This window comes from Aedes albopictus, chromosome 2 (assembly GCF_035046485.1).
Source record: "Aedes albopictus strain Foshan chromosome 2, AalbF5, whole genome shotgun sequence".
In the NCBI taxonomy this organism is placed as follows: Eukaryota; Metazoa; Arthropoda; class Insecta; order Diptera; family Culicidae; genus Aedes; species Aedes albopictus.
The window spans coordinates 353,629,823-353,648,502 of record NC_085137.1 but is presented as its reverse complement, the minus strand read 5'-3'; the positions used below and the strand labels follow the sequence as shown (position 1 = coordinate 353,648,502).

At 37.2% G+C, this 18,680-nt stretch overlaps 3 protein-coding genes across 3 annotated transcripts in view; 2 read left to right on the top strand and 1 right to left on the bottom strand.

Moving 5' to 3' along the window:
* The window catches only part of LOC109416657 (uncharacterized), a 325,658-nt gene that overhangs the window by 265,806 nt on the left and 41,172 nt on the right, over positions 1 to 18,680 (top strand). The gene's annotated exons all lie outside the window — the stretch shown is intronic.
* LOC115263253 (uncharacterized) overlaps positions 1 to 18,680 on the top strand; it is a 52,183-nt gene that overhangs the window by 28,809 nt on the left and 4,694 nt on the right. The window lies entirely within an intron of this gene.
* Positions 817 to 16,773, bottom strand: LOC109416014 (zinc finger protein 706). The gene is made up of 3 exons (XM_029866320.2): positions 16,616 to 16,773; positions 16,270 to 16,417; positions 817 to 999 (listed from the first exon to the last, which is right to left on the bottom strand). Exons 2-3 carry the CDS (start codon positions 16,411 to 16,413, stop codon positions 910 to 912), a joined length of 234 nt encoding a protein of 77 aa, XP_029722180.1. The 5' UTR covers positions 16,414 to 16,417; positions 16,616 to 16,773; the 3' UTR covers positions 817 to 909.

Below are 18,680 nucleotides of genomic sequence, written 5' to 3'. Positions count from 1 at the left end.
CCGGTTGGTTCAGGAAATTTTCCAAATGGAAACTTCCTTGACTTCCTTGAGTATAGAGTATCCACGATTGTGCGTAACTCTTAAGGTGAAACGGGACGCCGTGTTATTTTTTTCTATCTTGCCTCTCTTTCTAAAAATTTGCCTCGCGATTTTGAAGATGGTAATCTCGAGTTCTATCGCACTGAAGATGCTGAAAACCAATCAGCATATGCACTGCAAGTGAGCATACACAATGATAGGTTTTTGTTGCAAATTATGAAGTAGAATCTGAGATTACCATCTTAGTAGCAATTGCGCAATGGTGGATATTTCCTCGACCGTCCCGTTCGCCCTTAAGTGGTCGATGATACTGTCGTATGTCGCCTTGTATTCCCTAATGAAAAGCGATGTTGTATTTAATTGAACGAAAAAGTTTCTCTGAATAAAAAAAAACGGTAACTCAATAATAGTATTTTTATTGAACAAAATGTAGAGATGCAGAGTTTTAAAAATTTTTGCTACACATTACTCCAACCATTTAATATGTATAACTTCGTTTGACTTTTAGTGGTTATGGTACTGTTGTCGAAAGAATTTTAACCATCTTGGAGAACTGCTTGCTAACAACCACTTGTTTAACGGCTATGTTTAGTGGATATATTATTAATGCTATAAATAATATTGATAATTTGTTTTCTTTTTTTCCTCTCGCTAATATCCATTGTCAATCACTGGTGAAGAAAAGTTCTCGATCGGATTCCCTTCGGACAGAGGGACCACCGTCTTATGCGCTTATATCGAGAGAGAGTCCTCGCAGAATGGGCCTTTGTAGAATCATTTTTACGTGTAAATGAACAAGAATGATTAGCATGCTGGCTGCTGGCTGCTGGCTACTTGCACCCTGACGACAAGGCTGAGGCGGCAGTTGCGTTATACATCCTTCAGGTCAGCTGGCAGTTCCGATTTGGGATGTTTGTTCTCGAAGTGCTGCTTGTAGGTCTTGGGGTCTGGCATTTGAGACTGGAATGTGGAAGGAAAAAGTGAGTTTAGTTTATCTGATGTTTTGGAGAATTGATATGAGGGAATGAGTTTTATTTCAATCAAAGGCGATACCGTCGTGTGGTACTTCTTTTTAAACTTTTTCATAATTTTTCAACATTATAACTCCCAGAGTTGTGGACTTTTTGCTACAAATTTTACAAAAAATAAATCAGTGATTGTAGGGTGGGGCGGGGCAAGATGGGTCGCATAAGGATGGATCGCCATAACTTCGTAAATACAAATCGTATTGGTTTGTATTCGTCTGCTACTCTTTAATACACTAGTTAGCTATGCTAAAAGTCGATAAAAAGTTCATTTAATACAAAATATGATGTTAAACAAGCAGTTTTAAAAAGTGATCGATTTTGTACCGTGAAAAAAGTGCGGGGCAAGATGGGTCACCTTTTAAGTAATTAACATTTTCTCAACGAAAAACGTCAAAATATAAGATTTGTTACACATTTAAATATGCTCCATACCCATACTGAGTAAACAAGAGCTACTAGTAAACATTTTATAAATTTATTTGGAATATAAAAAACTTTACGATTTGAGTGGTCCTGAGGCGACTTGAAAATCGATGTTTTTACTAAAAAATTATCATAATTTTATGTTATAATTTTGAGCGTTTATTCCGCTTGATTGAAGTCATTTATGAGATAGTCTTGTAATAAAAAATAAATAACTTTTGAATGCTCCAAAAATACGCTCAAAATTGAAGGTGACCCATCTTGCCCCGCGGCCGTTTATATGGAGAATATATGGAATGTATCGCATAAGAAAAATGGCAAAAAACCATTTTATTTTGTATTTCCAATGAGAGTGAATAATTTCTCAATCAATGTCCCAAACTTTTGTATATTCATGCTGGTCATCTAACAAAATTATTAACATAATCAAAACATGAGTAATGCGCCCGAAAATGGCACTGACCCATCTTGCCCCGCGACCCATCTTGCCCCGCCCCACCCTATATAAGATGAATTTGAACTAAATCCATCTATAAACAAAAAAGTTGTTCATACATCAATTGGAACCCTCGCCTATAGAAGTGGATAGGAGCGACTTTGGACACTGCTAGGGGAACAATAAATAGACAACTTTAGCTTTCTTAAACTTTCAAACAAGTATGCAAACTGAAAACATTGGTCAATATTGTTAACCAACAAATCGTAAGTAGCTTTCTGGAAGTTTTTGGATGGAAATATACTGCCCCACTCGCATATCAGTCCCATTTGATATTTCATCACTTAAGTTACCGTTATTGAATACCCATCCTCTTTAAACTTCAAATGCCGTTTTCTCAATTCCTATTTTTTCAAAAAGGATGGTTATACGAGTGGGGCAGTATATACCAAATTCCTTCACCACCCGGAATTTACATATTTTTCCAATTCTCAATAACAAATTGGTCAATAATGTTTTGTTATCCTCTTTCAGCGAAAGAAAAGGCTTCGGTGGATTTTTCTTATTTTTTGTCAATTTACAAAAACCCCTAGACTGCCGTCGGACGCATAAATGTCACATGTTACATTTCGACATTTGTGAGGTTTTTACGTCAAACGTCATATTTTGATACGTCATATTTTAAAGTGACCAGATGATCAGAGCTCCAACGCGGGACATTAATTTGGAAAGATGCATAATAAGGTGAAATCATGATCTTTTTTTTTGTTAACGAATACGTAGCGTTTTTTTTTGTTCGTAGAATACGAAGCATTCATTTCTTCTACCAAGCATATCTTTCTAAGTAGTGAGCAGAAGTGAGACAAACTCATAAAAATGTTTCTACAGTCTTCAAAAGAAACCTGATTATTAAATCTAGCTGTCAAAAATGGTTTTGATATTTCAACTCAACTGTTTTCAAAATTAAAATTAAGGTGGTTCAAACTTCGTACACAACTGAAACAAAAATCGTTTATTACAACATTTTTGCCTGACAAGCATGACGTGAACTCTACATTTTTTTGAGATTATTATTACCCTCAAAGTGCCTGAAAATGTTAACCAATTTAGCTTCTGCTTGTCCAATTTTGTCATTTGCGTACTATTTCCCTAAGTAGCTCAGATACTTCTCTGTCAACATTGATTAACTTATTGGATGAATTTAACTTACGAGCGTACTCGTTCGAACCGCCTGCCAGTCAATGATGGTTTTGATATTCACCCATTTGAAAAAAAAAATTACACAGTCAAAATAAATTTCCGACAAGTTTTTTTTATTTTTTTTAACTGTATTAACGAGATTTTCTAGTTCATCTCGGGACCCACGCTTTACTTTTTTTCCGAAGGAAGAACTCACAAAAGTTTACTATATTGGGTTTGGAAAGATTTTAACTTCGGGCAACGATTTCCCTTCAGATTTTTCATCTGACTATGCGCAGTGCGCACTTACATAGTAATAAAAGTAGTTTTCAACCCTGAAGTTTGAACTTGAGATAGTTTCGTCTACTACTTTTGTAATTGTACTCTTGTCACTCTCTATTTCCTTCACCGAACTGCAAAATGATGCTGCCGGACTGTGTATAAAAATCAACCAAATATTCGAAAAAAAAACTTTCAACAGTTCAAACTTTACTGTAACCCAGAATCTTCATGTACTTTCTCGCAAAAATCTTTCAGTTTTTGAACTCTGATGTTGAAAGTTCCGTTAATATGTTTGATGTCATTTGTTCTTTGTACAAAACCGGTTTGACTATTTTGGCTTTGAAGTTACTACAATATTTTAAATGCTTGTTGATTTTTTTTTCAAACGCGGGACATTTTTACGATTTGAGACAAACGCGGGACATTTCGCGGGACATAATTTGTCGCAGGACATTTGCGGGACTGTCCCGCGAAACGCGGGACGTCTGGTCACTTTATAATATTTTGAAACATTTTGTCAACATATGAATTTATTTACATTTCACTGGTTGAATTGCGTTGACCGTAATCAAATGCGACAATCGCCAAAGTTTATATAGGGGAAATTACCTATTCTCGGCCGTTTTATTCTCTTCGTCTTTGGGGTTTTTTGAAACCTATTGAACTCAGAGTTGGTCTCAAATCCTTCCCAACTAAGCTGAATTATATGGCCAAGTTTCAGGCAATTTGGCTGACAAAAACCCCCCATGACGAAGAGAACAAACCTGCCGATAATACCCATTGTCACCCTACAAACTTCAAATGCGTTTTCTCGTGTTTTTCAATTGTAACATGTGACATTTATGCGTCCGAGGGCAGTAGACCCGGGATATAACTGTGAAACGTTTTTGCCTTTCTCGTACACTAAGTGTACTGGAAAGGCTATATGTTCACTCCAAAAATGACTTTTTGATAGAAGGCCCGGAGGGTCGAGTCACATATACCAATCAACTCAGCTCGACGAATTGAGGTGATGTCTGTGTGTATGTATGTGTGTGTGTGTGTGTGTGTGTGTGTGTGTGTGTGTATGTATGTGTGTATGTGTGTATGTGTGTGTACAAAAAACTCACATCACTTTTTGGCAGTAAACCTCAACCGATTTTAATGACCGGCGGTTCATTCGACGCGGAATCTGGTCCCATTGTTTCCTACTGAAAATGGTTCGGATCGGTCCAGCCGTTCCGGAGTTATGGCCATTTAGGTGTTCCGGACCGGTACCCCAGGAAGGGGCCAGATATGAAAATGCTACAACCCTATGCATACGACACATATAACCGCGGCATTTTCCATAACCTGATGAACGGTATGCAGGAAAATACTCTCAGACCATATCTGAACCGGTAGTATTCCAGTACCGGTTCCGGGTGTCCCGCCGGAAGTGGCCAAATATTAAAGTGGAGCAAACCTATGCACGCGACACATCAAATCGCGGCTTTCTCGATAACCTGATAAACGGTTAGCAAGAAAATAGGCTCACACCACATTAGAAACTACAGGTAGTGTTCCGGAACCGGTTCCGAGTGTCGCGCCGGAATTGGCCAAATACAAAAGTGAACCAAACCCATGCATGCGACACACCAAATTGCGGCTTTTCTGATAACCTGATGAACGGTAAGCAGGAAAAGAGTCTTAGACCATATCTGAACCGGTGGTGTTCCGGAACCAATTCCGAGTGTCCTGCCGGAAGTGGCCAAATACATAAGTGAACCAAAGTAATGCATGCAATACATCAAATTGCGGCTTTTTCGAAAACTCGATGAACGATTAGCAAGAAAATAGAACCAGGCTACCTTAGAAACTACCGGTAATGTTCCGGAATCGGTTCCAGTTGTCCCGCCGGAAGTGGTCAAATCATGGGTCAAATGTAAAAGAGAACCAAACCACATCAAATCGCAGCTTTTTAGGTAATCTGATGAACGGTTAACAAAAAAAACTCAGACCACATTAGGGAAAACCAGTAGTGTTCCAGAACCGATTCCGGATGTCCCGCCGGAAGTGGACGAATGTGGAAGGAAACTAAACACATGCGTGCGGCTCATTAAATACCGGCTTTTTCGATAACCTGAAGTGCGGTCAGCAAGAAAATAATCTCAGATCACATTAAAGACTACCGGTAGTGTTCCAGAACCGGTTCCGGATGTCCTGCTGGAATTAGTAAAATGTAAAAATGATCCAAACCCATGCATGTAACACATCAATTCGTGGCTTTCTAGGAAATCGGGTGAACAGTTAGAGGAAACTAGTTTCATGCCATATTTGGGACAATTGGTACTGTCCTGGTTCCAGATGTCCCGCCGTAAGTGGTAAAATGTAAAATTGAACCAAACTCATGCATTCGGTGCATCAATTCACGGCCTTTTCGATTACCTGATGAACGGTTAGTAAGAAAATAGGCACAGACTACATAAGTTACTACCGGTAGTGTTTGTGGTTCCGGGTGTCCCGCCGGAAGTGGCCATATACAAAAGTTAACCAAACTAATGCATACCACACGTCAAATCGCGGCTTTTTTGATAACCTGATTACCGATTAGCAAGAAAATAGGCTCAAACCACATTAGAGACTACCAGCAGTATTACAGAACCAACTTTGGGTGCTTTGCCGGAACTTCGAAAGTGAGCAAAATCATAGCAAGCGATAGATATGTGTAATTGTTCTCTTCATCATGACAAAACTAAAGTGATCTCAGAACTCTTCAAATCACACCATTTCAGATTCCTACTCATCCTTACAGTCAACGTTGTATGGGAAAATTAAAATTTAATCGCAACAACCCTGAACATTTTTTTTCAATCCCCTTTGGCGCCTAAAGTTACTACACAAAATTCTGATGTGACTGGTTGCGCCCTCGCGCTCTGTAATGTGGTTGAAATTTTATTGGCATTTAGTTTGGGAAATTTCACTTGCTTGCATTTTTTTTTGTTCAATTTTACATGGATCTTGTAATCAGCGATAATAAAATATAGCCTGAAGTCTACAGAAAAAACTTTGTCGACGACCCCAAAGTGATCTGTGGTTGTGAAAAAGGTTATATCTTAGCTTGTAATCATCGTCTTCATATTGATTGGCCTCCAATGACAGTGAAGGTGGTCAAGCAGTCAACTGAGAGCTCTGATATTTTTAAGCTCTGCCTATACGTTGAACATAACGTCGGAATATGCGTCATCAATAAGTTTTTCTATTCGATAATGGCTTTGATAAAATTCTTGCTTTTCTCAATAAAGTATTCTCAGGATTCAGGAACACTTCGGCTTACGTCGACATCATGCGTACATATTCGACGAGAAAGGCGCTATCACCACTAGGTGGATTAATCACGGTTTTTTAAATCCTTCCGATGATTCTGCCAAATTATGTGCAGTTATAGCCGTGCTGGTTAGAGCGCAGGATACCGTGTATCACCATGATAGTGTCTCGGTTCGATTCCCGCCGCCGCCCGTATTTCTTCCTCCCGTAACGTGGGTAGATCACCTTGGAATGGTGCGTTACGGTGTAAGATCTATCATTTCAAGTTTTGATCTTGCTATTTACCAGCCTGGTTTATTTAAATGCAAGAACATTCCAGGATCAAGATTTGGTGTACTTTTATACACTATTTATTTATTTATTTTTTTATTCTATTTATTTTTCACTGCTAATATACGGTTTGTTTCAGAGGGATGGAGGTAAATTTAACCTATATAAATAACAATTTACAAAAATATAACAGTGGAGAACGTATCACAATTTAATACTTTTTTCTATTTCAGATTTACAAGCAGGCAATCAGCGATCAATACGGCGAAGTATCTCTTTCTTTAGAAAGGTCAAGATTACCGTACGATACAGTGACAACTAGACCACGTTTTCCGCGTCGATTTATTCGGGCCGAGTTCCATAATTTCGATTTCTTTTTCAAACATTTACGTTAATGTATTTTTGTTCATCACATTTTCAACTTATATTACGCGTTGCGAACATTCGCGGATAATAAATATGTACAACGGTTTTATTATCCGCAATCTTATTAACACGGGAACGCGAAAAAAAAAGTAATACAAGAACATAGGTGAAACTCAATAGCAACGATTCTAGTTGTTTAGTTGTCCAGTTTTCTCGTAAAGCTACGGCGCGGGTTTCGGCTTTTCAGCATTGGCAGTAGGGAATCGCGCCACTTGGGCGGTGGCTTCTATATTCGTCTGTTTGTCACTGTGACTCAGTCAAATTTGAACCAATTGACACAATTATTGGAATGCAGTGAGAAAGGTATAGTATCTACCCGTGTACAGCATTTCAAGTCAATTGGTTCAAAATTGACTGAGTTATGGTGGCAAACAGACGAATATAGAGGCCACCGCCCAAGTGGCACGATACCCTAACACTAAACGGAATTGCATACAGTTTATTTTCTGACTGAGAAACGATAAGCTTAAAACGTGCGTTATTACGAGTTGATCCGACATAAGCGTGGTTTAAAAATTATTCATACCCGGTATATAATTAAATTTAATACACAAACATACTACAAAATTGTTGTATTCTTCCGACAGCCGGCTGACGGAAGACTAAATCATATTATGGGTTGCATAGCTCACATCACTCACCAATGTGAATCCAGATCTATGTAACTTTCTATCCCTTCCCTTCCCACTAACAAACTTCCTTCCTGTGACAACCATGGGGATGCGGAGGTACACACGGTCTCTAGTAGCAACGGATGTCACACCAACATTCCTTCCCCTCCCCGATGACCGTAAGGACGTGGCCGGCGCCGGTACTGACAATATAACATTTTGAACCTTCAAAATTGCACATTGAGGATGGAAAGCTACACCCAGGCCCCATCCATTTGGTTCCCTGTGCAATGTTGACTGTTCTGGTCAGTAACGGAGTAACAACTACGAATTGTACGGTCATCTTATGCTCATGCTCATGCTCATGCTTCCGATGATTCTGCCAAATTACTTTCAATGCAGGATCTCGGAATTGTCTTCTCACGTTTTCAAGATGGATCACAATTTTCAGTTCGTTGTCAATAATAGCTGAGTCATGGGATCATGGGAAATTTAAAATGTTACAGGGAGATGGTCAGAATCGGAGACAGCGTAAGTAACCAATTGGATACAACAATGCTGATTAGAGTCGGTTAAGACCACAAGCGGAACTATCGGGGAATCGAATAGAAAAATATTCTAAGGAGCATTCAACAAATAAAATCCTGTCGTTGGAATATGATTTAGAATTATTAATATGCTTAATCCATTCAATCTTGGGACTATTTTTTTTTAAAGAAAAGCTCTGTAATTACAAACTGCTTGTGAATTTTCTCTGTTCCCAAACAAAAAAGAACAGTCTCTAACAACGAAATTGCGCTAAAAGAACACAATTCTCTAGAGGAATAAATTGAATAATTCTTGAAGAATCTTAAAAAAATCCTGGAGGTAACACCGGAGCAATTAAAATAAATCTTTGTAAGAATCCCTGCGAAAATTCCTGAAGGGTTTTTAAAGAGATCCCTACGGGTATTTCTGAAACCTGAAAAAAAATTCTGAAGAAATTTATGCTGAAATTTGTCGTGACCCAGTGGATTATCACGAAATACGGCGGAATCAATTATCCTGGGGGGAAGGGCTTGCGTCCGGATTGGAAAAGAGAACGCTTTTTTTTAATCTTTTCAAATTGTATTTTCTCCGTCTATCTCCTACAATTTCTGTCACAAAACTGTCAATTATTTTCTCTGCTGAAAATCACCGCCTGCTAATTGTTCTAACTATCCATACTTTGTGTTCCTTTCTTAGTTGCCATCCTAAACATTTTTTTTAACATCACTATCAATCTCATTCTCTACAAAATTCTGAATAAATACCTGGAATAGTTGAGGAGTCTTTGGAGGTATTTCTGCAGAAACCTCCAAAGAAAATTCAGATGGAATTTCTGGAGAATTGGTGATCGAACCTAAAAAATGAATTCCTAAAGGAATTTGCGAAAAAATCTGGTGGAATTCATGTTGAAATCGCTGGAAAAACTATTAAAAGAATCTTTGGTGTTATAACCAAAGGAATCGAAGGACAATTTCCCAAAATATCAAAGGAGATTTTGCTGAAGAAATCCCTTTATAAAAATCGTGCACGCGTTTCTGAAAGGATTCCTACGTGGAGAAACTAATGGATAAGTATCTGTAAGTACCGTAAACCGGGGTCAAATTGATCTCCGGGTTGAAATTGATCAGACGTTTTTCTGTTCGATAAAGTATTTTTTAAATAGTTTCCATATATGTATCGTTTAGTATAGGATTCCTACATCACGATACTTGGAAGGAAACTATACAGAGTATGCTTAAACTATGTGAAAAACGTCTGATCAATTTCGACCCGGAGATCAATTTGACCCCGGTTTACGGTACTCTTAGAAAAATATCAAAAGGAATTTCAAAAACATCCATGGAGAAATCCCTAATATGATCTAAGAGATGCAAACGCCGGCAAGATTTCGCGACCCACCAAAAATCTGCCCGCGACCCATAGTTTGAGAAACACTGATTTATACTGTTTGTTAGCTGAATCCCGAAAAAAAATCCTGGATCTCAGCAAACAATCAATGCAATTGCTGAGATCCAGAGCTGCGAAATATCAGTCATGTCAGTTGACTACTGATTTTGCACCACCGTCACTATCACTATCACGGCAACGACTTGATATTGACCCGAACTCCAGAGCACTATCATAGCAAGTGAACTGATATTTTGGCGATTTAAGCCAAAACGCTAAACTTTTAATGATTAACATGCAAAATTTGTTATTCTATGCCACATATTCAAATCTCATCACGGTAAGTGTTTATTTTGATTTTTAAACGAATTTTAAAGATGACCTATCAGTGATATCTATCCGCCATCACAATCAATACAGTAGTTGTGATGGAAAAAGGAAAGTGACGGTGACTCAACAGAGCACACGCCGACTTGGATCGCAGTCAGTCTATCAAAATCGGCGGTTCGCCTACCATTGATAGTGACAGAGAGCAACTCTGCTGAGATCTCGTTGAAAATCAAGTTTGATGAGCAGTCGGCGGTACCGGCAAAAGCCAAAAAAATGCCAAAAAATGCCGAGATTCGGCATATAAAAAATAAGTGTGTCGAAAGAAACCCTATTAGAATTTTAGAGGAAATGCATAGAATAATACACCGAGCAATTCCTGAAGGAATCTGTATAAATTTCTGCAGGAAACCTTGGAGAAGTTCCTGGAAGAATTAATGAAAGAATCTTTGGAGGAATCTGAAGAAATTCGGGAAGATATCAATGCTAAAGTTTCCAAAATCTTGGAAGAACCCCTAGAAGAGTTAATGAAGGAAAATCTTTACGAACTCCTGAAGGAATCCCTCAAGGAATTTCTAAAAAAATCAGCTGGACGATTTCCGAAAAAATCTTAGAAAAATCTGAAGAAATCTCTGGGGAAAAATCTGAAGGATTTCATGGAAGACTTTCTCCCTGGATTTTTTGAAGGAATCCCTAGACGGATTTTGGGAAGAATTTCTGAAGATATTTGTAAACTTCCAAAGTGTCGATGGGCGCGCAAATAAAGCACGCGTTCGATTCCCGACTGCGACGTTTCTTTTTCCGCAAAAATATTTCATAAGATGTCTTATGAAACGATTTCATAAGTATTTCTTATGGAATCGAAACTTTTTCTTATGTCAAACTTTCATAAGACAAACTCATGACCTTCTTAAGATGAGTATTCTCAGTGTAGAGGATTATCTCAGATTTGTTAAGGAATCCCTGAAAAAAATCCCAATAATTCTTTTAAACCCTTTATAAAGTCGAGAAAATTAGACTCAAAAACCTAGGTGAAAATATAATAGCAACCATATGTGTCCGTTTAGCCCATAAACACTGGTGGCAATATAGTAAATTTCAAGCTTCATTAAGAAGTAATACCAGAAACTACCAATAATTGGGTTATTTAGTGAATAAAATATTGTTATTTTCTATAGCCTAATCGGAAGAGCTCATTTTTCTGAGTACAACGTGATTTTATTGCGTTCTAATACCTTTGTTTTGATGGTTAAAAAAACAAAACCAATTTGATTTTCGTGGATTGAATGACAGTTCAATCGATAAAAATGACAGTTCGACCCGACCAAAAAATTGTCCCCATACAAACTTTAAATCCATTTTAAAAATAGTTCCCAGACTCCAAAAATTATGTAAATTAGGATTTCGACTAATTTTTGGGCGGAAATTCCGATAATGAAAAAATCCGGATACCCCTAAACAACTCAATTGTAATGCTGATGAAAGATTGTCTTTCAAGAACATCATTCATCTACGTCTTTTAAACCAGGATGATTCACCAAACTATTTTATTCATTCATGGTAGGAACTTAGGTTTGATTAAAAGTTGATGTAGAGTCTGAGCGTTGATTTAACGTTAACGACTCCGTTAATCTTACGTTAATTGGCTTCTTTAGCGGTGTTGAGATAATTCCATATTCTGAATCTGCATGCCATAATGAGCCGAAGTCCAAATTTTCATGAATTTTGGTGCCCGGGAACCTGTTTAAAAATCAATTCGAAGTTTGTATGGGAGCGATTTCCCCCCCCCGATTAATGGAGTCTCCAGTTAGCCTAGTGGTTAAGGCTATGGATCGCCAATCCGGAGACGGCGGGTTCGATTCCCGTTCTGGTCGGGAAAATTTTCTCGACTCCCTGGGCATAGTGTATCATTGTACTTGCCTCAAAGATACAAATTCATGCAATGGCTGGCAAAGAAAGCCCTCCAATTAATAACTGTGGAAGTGCTCTAAGAAAACTAAGTTGGAGAGAGGCAGGCCAAGTTCCAGTGGGAACGTAGAGCCATGCAGAAGAAGAAGAAGAAGATGGGAGCGATTTGTCGAATCACCCCTCGTCGCGTTTTGTACTGGGTGGAGCTGTCAAACAGTTACCCAGCTGTCAAAAGGTGATTTTGAAAAGTCTCTTTGAAATTGATTATAGGTACCAAAATAACGTTCTAAAAATCTGCAAAAAATCATAGTGGCGCAGAAAAAGTTGCTCTTTCGTATAAAATCAAAAAATCGATACATTTTTCTCAATTCAAAAACCCAATTACTGTATTCGATTGAAAATCGATTGAGCATTTGAGCGGGTCATAATTTTTGATGATATCATCGTCCAAAATAACTAAATTTGATCGATTGGGAGCATTCAGCTTTGTAAATATATTTTTTATTAGATATTCCAAGCATCATATGTCATATATATATATGTATATATATATATATGTTTAAAAAAATACTGATTAATAAATGTGATTGCAGCAAGTTTTATTATTTGTTTAAAATTATACATACACTCCCGTTCAAAAGTTTGGGGTCACCCCCTCAAAAACATGTCATTTTTTTAGGCCCATATCTCCGCCAATTTGCGTCCAATTTCAAAACCCTAGGTTTCATTCAAAAGATAATAAGTCAAAGAAACTTTGAACATGATTTAAAAGAAAGTTTTTCAAAAAATTTTGTATGTAAACTTAACCCAAAGTTGCCAAATTTTCTAAAAAATGAATATAAACTTACGGCGGTGTCGCTGGAAGTTGGGTCGACCAAATTTTAAGATGAGAGCGGTAATATGACCCATTTTCTATTAGCTTTCAACTGCTTTTTACAGAACTTAGCTAAAAAATCTAGAAAAAAAGTTATTAAGTAAATTAATACTTGATGTCATCGACCAAAAGTTTGGGGTCACCCCTCAAAATGCTGTATCGGCCAAAAGTTTGGGGTCACTATCGTAAAACATGGAGAAGTGATTTGTTGATATCTTTGTCATCTTTCATTCAATTTCAATTCTTCTTGGCTTATTTGAAACAAAATGAATGATACTTACTGCATATACATTGAACCACACATATTTGTTGAAATTTACATACTAAAATTTAACGTAAAGTTGCCTCATTTTTTGAAGCGTGGTAAAATGTGCTAACTTTACATAATAGGGGGATTCACTTAACAGCGTAAACTGATTAAACTGATTAAACGTCGCGATCACCAAGGCAATCTTCGATTATTTCAGTCGCAAAATCATGAAACATTTCAAATAAGCAGAAAATCATGGCTTACGCAGCAATTTAATCTGTTTGGTGAATACCCCTAATATTTTTATATACAAAAATCGTTAAATACGTTAAGTTAAAGACATCAAACGTAAATTTAGTTAATTATCTTTGAAATGAGCCAAAAATAATTAAAATTGAACTATAGATGACGAAGATATCACCAAATCACTTTTCCATGTTTTACGATAGTGACCCCAAACTTTTGGCCGATACATCATATTGAGGGGTGACCCCAAACTTTTGGTCGATGACATCAAGGATTAATTTACTTAATAACTTTTTTTCTAGATTTTTTAGCTAAGTTCTGTAAAAAGCAGTTGAAAGCTAATAGAAAATGGGTCATATTACCGCTCTCATCTTAAAATTTGGTCGACCCAACTTCCAGCGACACCGCCGTAAGTTTATATTCATTTTTTAGAAAATTTGGCAACTTTGGGTTAAGTTTACATACAAAATTTTTTGAAAAAGTTTCTTTTAAATCATGTTCAAAGTTTCTTTGACTTATTATCTTTTGAATGAAACCTAGGGTTTTGAAATCGGACGCAAATTGGCGGAGATATGGGCCTAAAAAAATGGCATGTTTTTGAGGGGGTGACCCCAAACTTTTGAACGGGAGTGTATTAGAGTGTTGAGAAAAGTTATCAAATTCGTGGAATATTTTTGTAAGGCTGATTTTTTAATGGGGCAGTGGCAGAAAAACCTGCTAGTGCTTGAAAACTTCAGAGAATTTCATCCAACATGAAAAAAACTTGAACTACTTAAGTAATTTGTGGGCATTCGGGTAGGTTTGGTTGCAGTTAACCCTCGAGCGATCGCGCTGTTGTATTTTGTACAACACGTTGAAAAAATCTTGCTTTTTGTACTCAGCATAAGCGTGGTGCTGATGCAGGTAGTCATCCGCGCGAGTTACGGAAGGTTAAACGAAAGTGAAATAACTCAGATTATGCAGATGTTACATTTTGGTATGATGACCCCTACATTCCGTGAATAATGAAATAATTCTAAAATTATGCATATTAAATCCCACACGGAAAATTCTGGTATTTCTTCTATTGTGGATCGACCTCTTGGGTGGCAAAAATGTTGAAATCAATATTTTTTCCCAGTCATTACTTCCCAGTTTCTCAATTTTTTATCTCCTATAAGTTAAAATGCAGAAATCATCAATGGAAAATATTTTGAATCATTTAATTGTTTTTCATTTTTTTTTGAATATTACTAGTTGTTTTGTAGTCATGCGAACCTTTAAATTCATTTTGACCAATTGTTCGCTTTCGTACCCATTAGCTAACCCAATATTATATGTGGCAACTCTTTAAGCGACATATTGGAACTTGGCCTAGTGCGCGAAGAGTTATTAGTCCACTAATATGGGCGCCTTTTCATGGGGTTGTTTCACGAATTTACAGCGACCTTGGTCATTTTGAATAAAAGCATAAGTGAAAAAACGTCAAAAAAACAACTAGAACAAATTCAATTTTCAGGAAGTATACGCAATGATTCAAAATATTTAAACCACCATTTGAACAATTTCAGTTAAAGGTGACTTTAGTCTTGCTACTTACATTATTTCTCGCGTTTGGGGATCGGAAGTGCAGCAACAAGGAATTTTCTGTCTTGCATTCTAATATCCAGATAATGCGAGAAACATATCTTGAAAACTTGAAAAGTTTTGTAAAGCAGCATCAAAAGGTTCATTGAGTCCAGGTTTGCTCTTCAAAGAAGCACGACATTACAGGCACCGGACTTACATGCACCAGCCAGTGGCACAGCCAAAAACTTATCTTGACAGCTGCGGCGCGGCGGGAATCGAATCCCAGCTCGATGCAGTTGGTAAAACTAGCCGCACGGCCACGAAGTTACGTTTCAGAAATCAAACTGATTGGACTTTGCCAAAATGATAACTTGAAATGAGTGAAAATTTTTGACATAGGTATGCTTGGCTACTATGATCAACTGAAAAAGTGGTTTAGATGAGTCATATTTTTCAGAACCCAAAGTACATAACAGAAAGTAACGCTAGAATTAACGGTATCGTTGACGTTAATTTAACGCATTTCGTTGACGTTAACGTTAATTGCCATAAAAATCAGCGCAACGGCGTTGACGTTGATTTTGGCAAAAATTAACGTTAACGGCGTTAATCGTTGATTAACGTTAACAACCCTGATGTAGACATTTATTTTTTGTGTGAAAAAATTGGAATTTTCGCGAAAGTCAGACGATTTGTCAATGAAATTTCATACCTTTAGGCGTGTCATGTGGGAAATCGTGTTACTTATTGAACTATATTTTGTTAATAAAACACTAAATTCACCAGTCCTAAGAAATTTATGTCAGTGTTTGATCAACTTCACAGCTTTAAAATTTGGCCTTTCAAATATTTGTTTTACAAAATGTAGTAGTTTTTTTGTCAGAATATTGTTTACGGAGCTTGATGGAGGTCCCTTTGGTACATGTTCAACAATATTTGTTTGGAATCATATGCATTGTACCGGATTTTATAGAAAAGAATAGATCAAAAGTGATCAACTTCCCGCAGATTCTGGTGCTATCAATAATATCGTCTTAGCTGCCGCCCACATTACATCCAAAACTCGATGACTACCCTTGAAACGATTTGCTAACTCGGCTTTTTTGTTAATCTGTTGACCAATGCAGACTACATACCATCACTACGTGTTGAACAGTACTAGTTGTGCATGCCTATAGTCAAGAAATAAAAATCGCAATAGTGAAAGTGTGGGAATTACCTACCTTACACACAGCACAGGAAAAGACAAGTGCTTTCTGGGCAGCCTTCATCTGATCGCTAAGTCCATGACCCTGTTGCTTCTTCATTTTGGCGGCCTTTTCCTGCGCCTTCTGCTGCGACTGGATTTTCTGGTGTCCTCGAGCCATTTTCCTGTAATAATTCAAACTGTAGGTAGGGTGTCCGCACAGCAGCGCCGTGCCTATCTAGGGCCGTATAGCACATGGAACTGCAGATGTCTCTAGAAACTTGCTCTAGCACTAATGGGCATTGGAAGTGCCCTCGTTCCACTTTTCACGTTTTGTTATATTCTAATGAGATGTGACTAATTTGAACTCAGTTATCACTTACGTCAATTATCACAAGTATTTAAGGGTTTTGAAGTAGTTTAATATAATGTGTCCTTATTATAAGTAAGAGTAATGTGCTTGTGCATGCAAAAATTTCTATTTACGAATGTGAGAAAATTTCTGACATTTGGTGCTTATTTGTTCGCATCTTTGCCGCTAGACAGCGCATGCGAAGTATGCGGTAAAGGCAACCGATAAAAAGCCATGTTGATGAAAACTGCAACACACTCTATATTTTGGCGCGAGAATTTGTATGAAAAATAAGAGAATTAGGGTAAATCATGTATATTAGACAGGAGAAGGACAAACGCTTAGAAAACTATCGTTTTACTTCATTAGAATTCAATCGATTATGCTACAAAGTTAATTCCTGCAATAGGAAAAAGTCTTCATTCCTTCTATGTGTCCCGATACATGTATATTTGCAATGGGGATAAACAAATGCTTTCCATTAGTGCGGCTTACATATTCCAGGAAGCACCATACTTCTGCGAATGCGACTCATACAATTTGCAGCAAATACTCTTCATGCTACCTAGTGTGCATTGGTGGGTATTAGTTGCACATACCGTAAAATGGGGTAACTTTGATAGCTTTTTAGCGAATTTTCCTAATATTTTTTTTATGTAACAGTAGATATTTCCCCTCCTTTTATATTTTTAAAACAAGTACTGGGGTATCAGTTATCAGTTATACAGATTAATCTACATGAACATACAAGGGCATTGCATACTTTTACTAGGCGTATACTAGGCGTTTATTGGTGTATGGAGCACCATATTATAGACATTACCATATTATAGACAGCTCCAATCCAAGAACAGTCATCCAATCCAAGATATATTTTTGTTTTTTGAAGCAACATGCTGAATCGAGAGCTGAGTCGTTAATTTTATTGAACGACCCACAAAATACGCGACGATATGGAGCACTACCACAGAATTATAATCCGTACAAAAGCATACAACATTACTACCAAAAGTTGTTACGTGAACTGGAGAGGCTCTACAACTATTTATTTTGGTATTATGTTATATTTGAATGACCCAAAAACTTCGAACAATGTGATCCGATTATGGTATGCATCCTTAGATTTTCCTGAAACATCTCTTCCGCATTGGGCAATATGAGGATTTGATGATAGCGCCCTTTCCTTTATACATTGGGGCTACTCATAAATCACGTCAACCAACATCAACGTAGCTGAGCCTTCACTACCCCATTTCCCTTTTGTCTATTGCAATGTATTACATGTACAATCAAGTGTTTGTAATGTAAACTTAGCCCGACCTCTCTTGTCTATAAAAGTTTAAGTGGTTTATGAACGACACCCTAATGTATACAGCTACCACAGTCATAATGGCTTGGCGTGATGTCTGTGATGCCACCTTGTTTAGAAATCTACCGATCATAATATGGACAGAGACTTCACAGTTTATGTTCGACCCCATGTTTTACTCTACAAATAATTAGGAACACTGTGTGCCTAATTTGACGCACAAGATATTGATAAAATAATGTACCAAAAACCTAAAATTTAAAACATTTTGAACAATATGTTACGAGTAATAACCTATTTCTTATAGCTTTTGACAAAATTGTTGTAAAACAATACATTTTTTGCTCAAAAACTGATTACAAATATTTAGCACTTCCGCTAAGGATTGATGCACCCGGTGGATGAATTTTTGATTTTTTTTTTTACTTTTGCTTATTTATAAAAAAAATATGGACTTTTTTTGATTGGGATACTAAGAGGAAACGTAAATAAAGATTAAACAATTGACTTTTGAATGCTTTTTTTAGCCAAAGCCAAGTTATGATAGAAAAAAAAATTAAAAGTTCGTCAATTTTGGACCCGCGTCAAATATGGTACCTTCACGGTATATTCGGCAGTTTTGTTCTCTTCGTCATGGGGGGGTTTTCGGAACCTCTTGAGCTCAGAGTTGGCTTCAAATCCTTCCCAACCAAGCTGAGTTATATGCCAAAAATTCAGGCAGTTCTACCTACAAAAACCCCTCATGACGAAGAGAACAAACCTGCCGATAATACCCTTCTTCACCCTA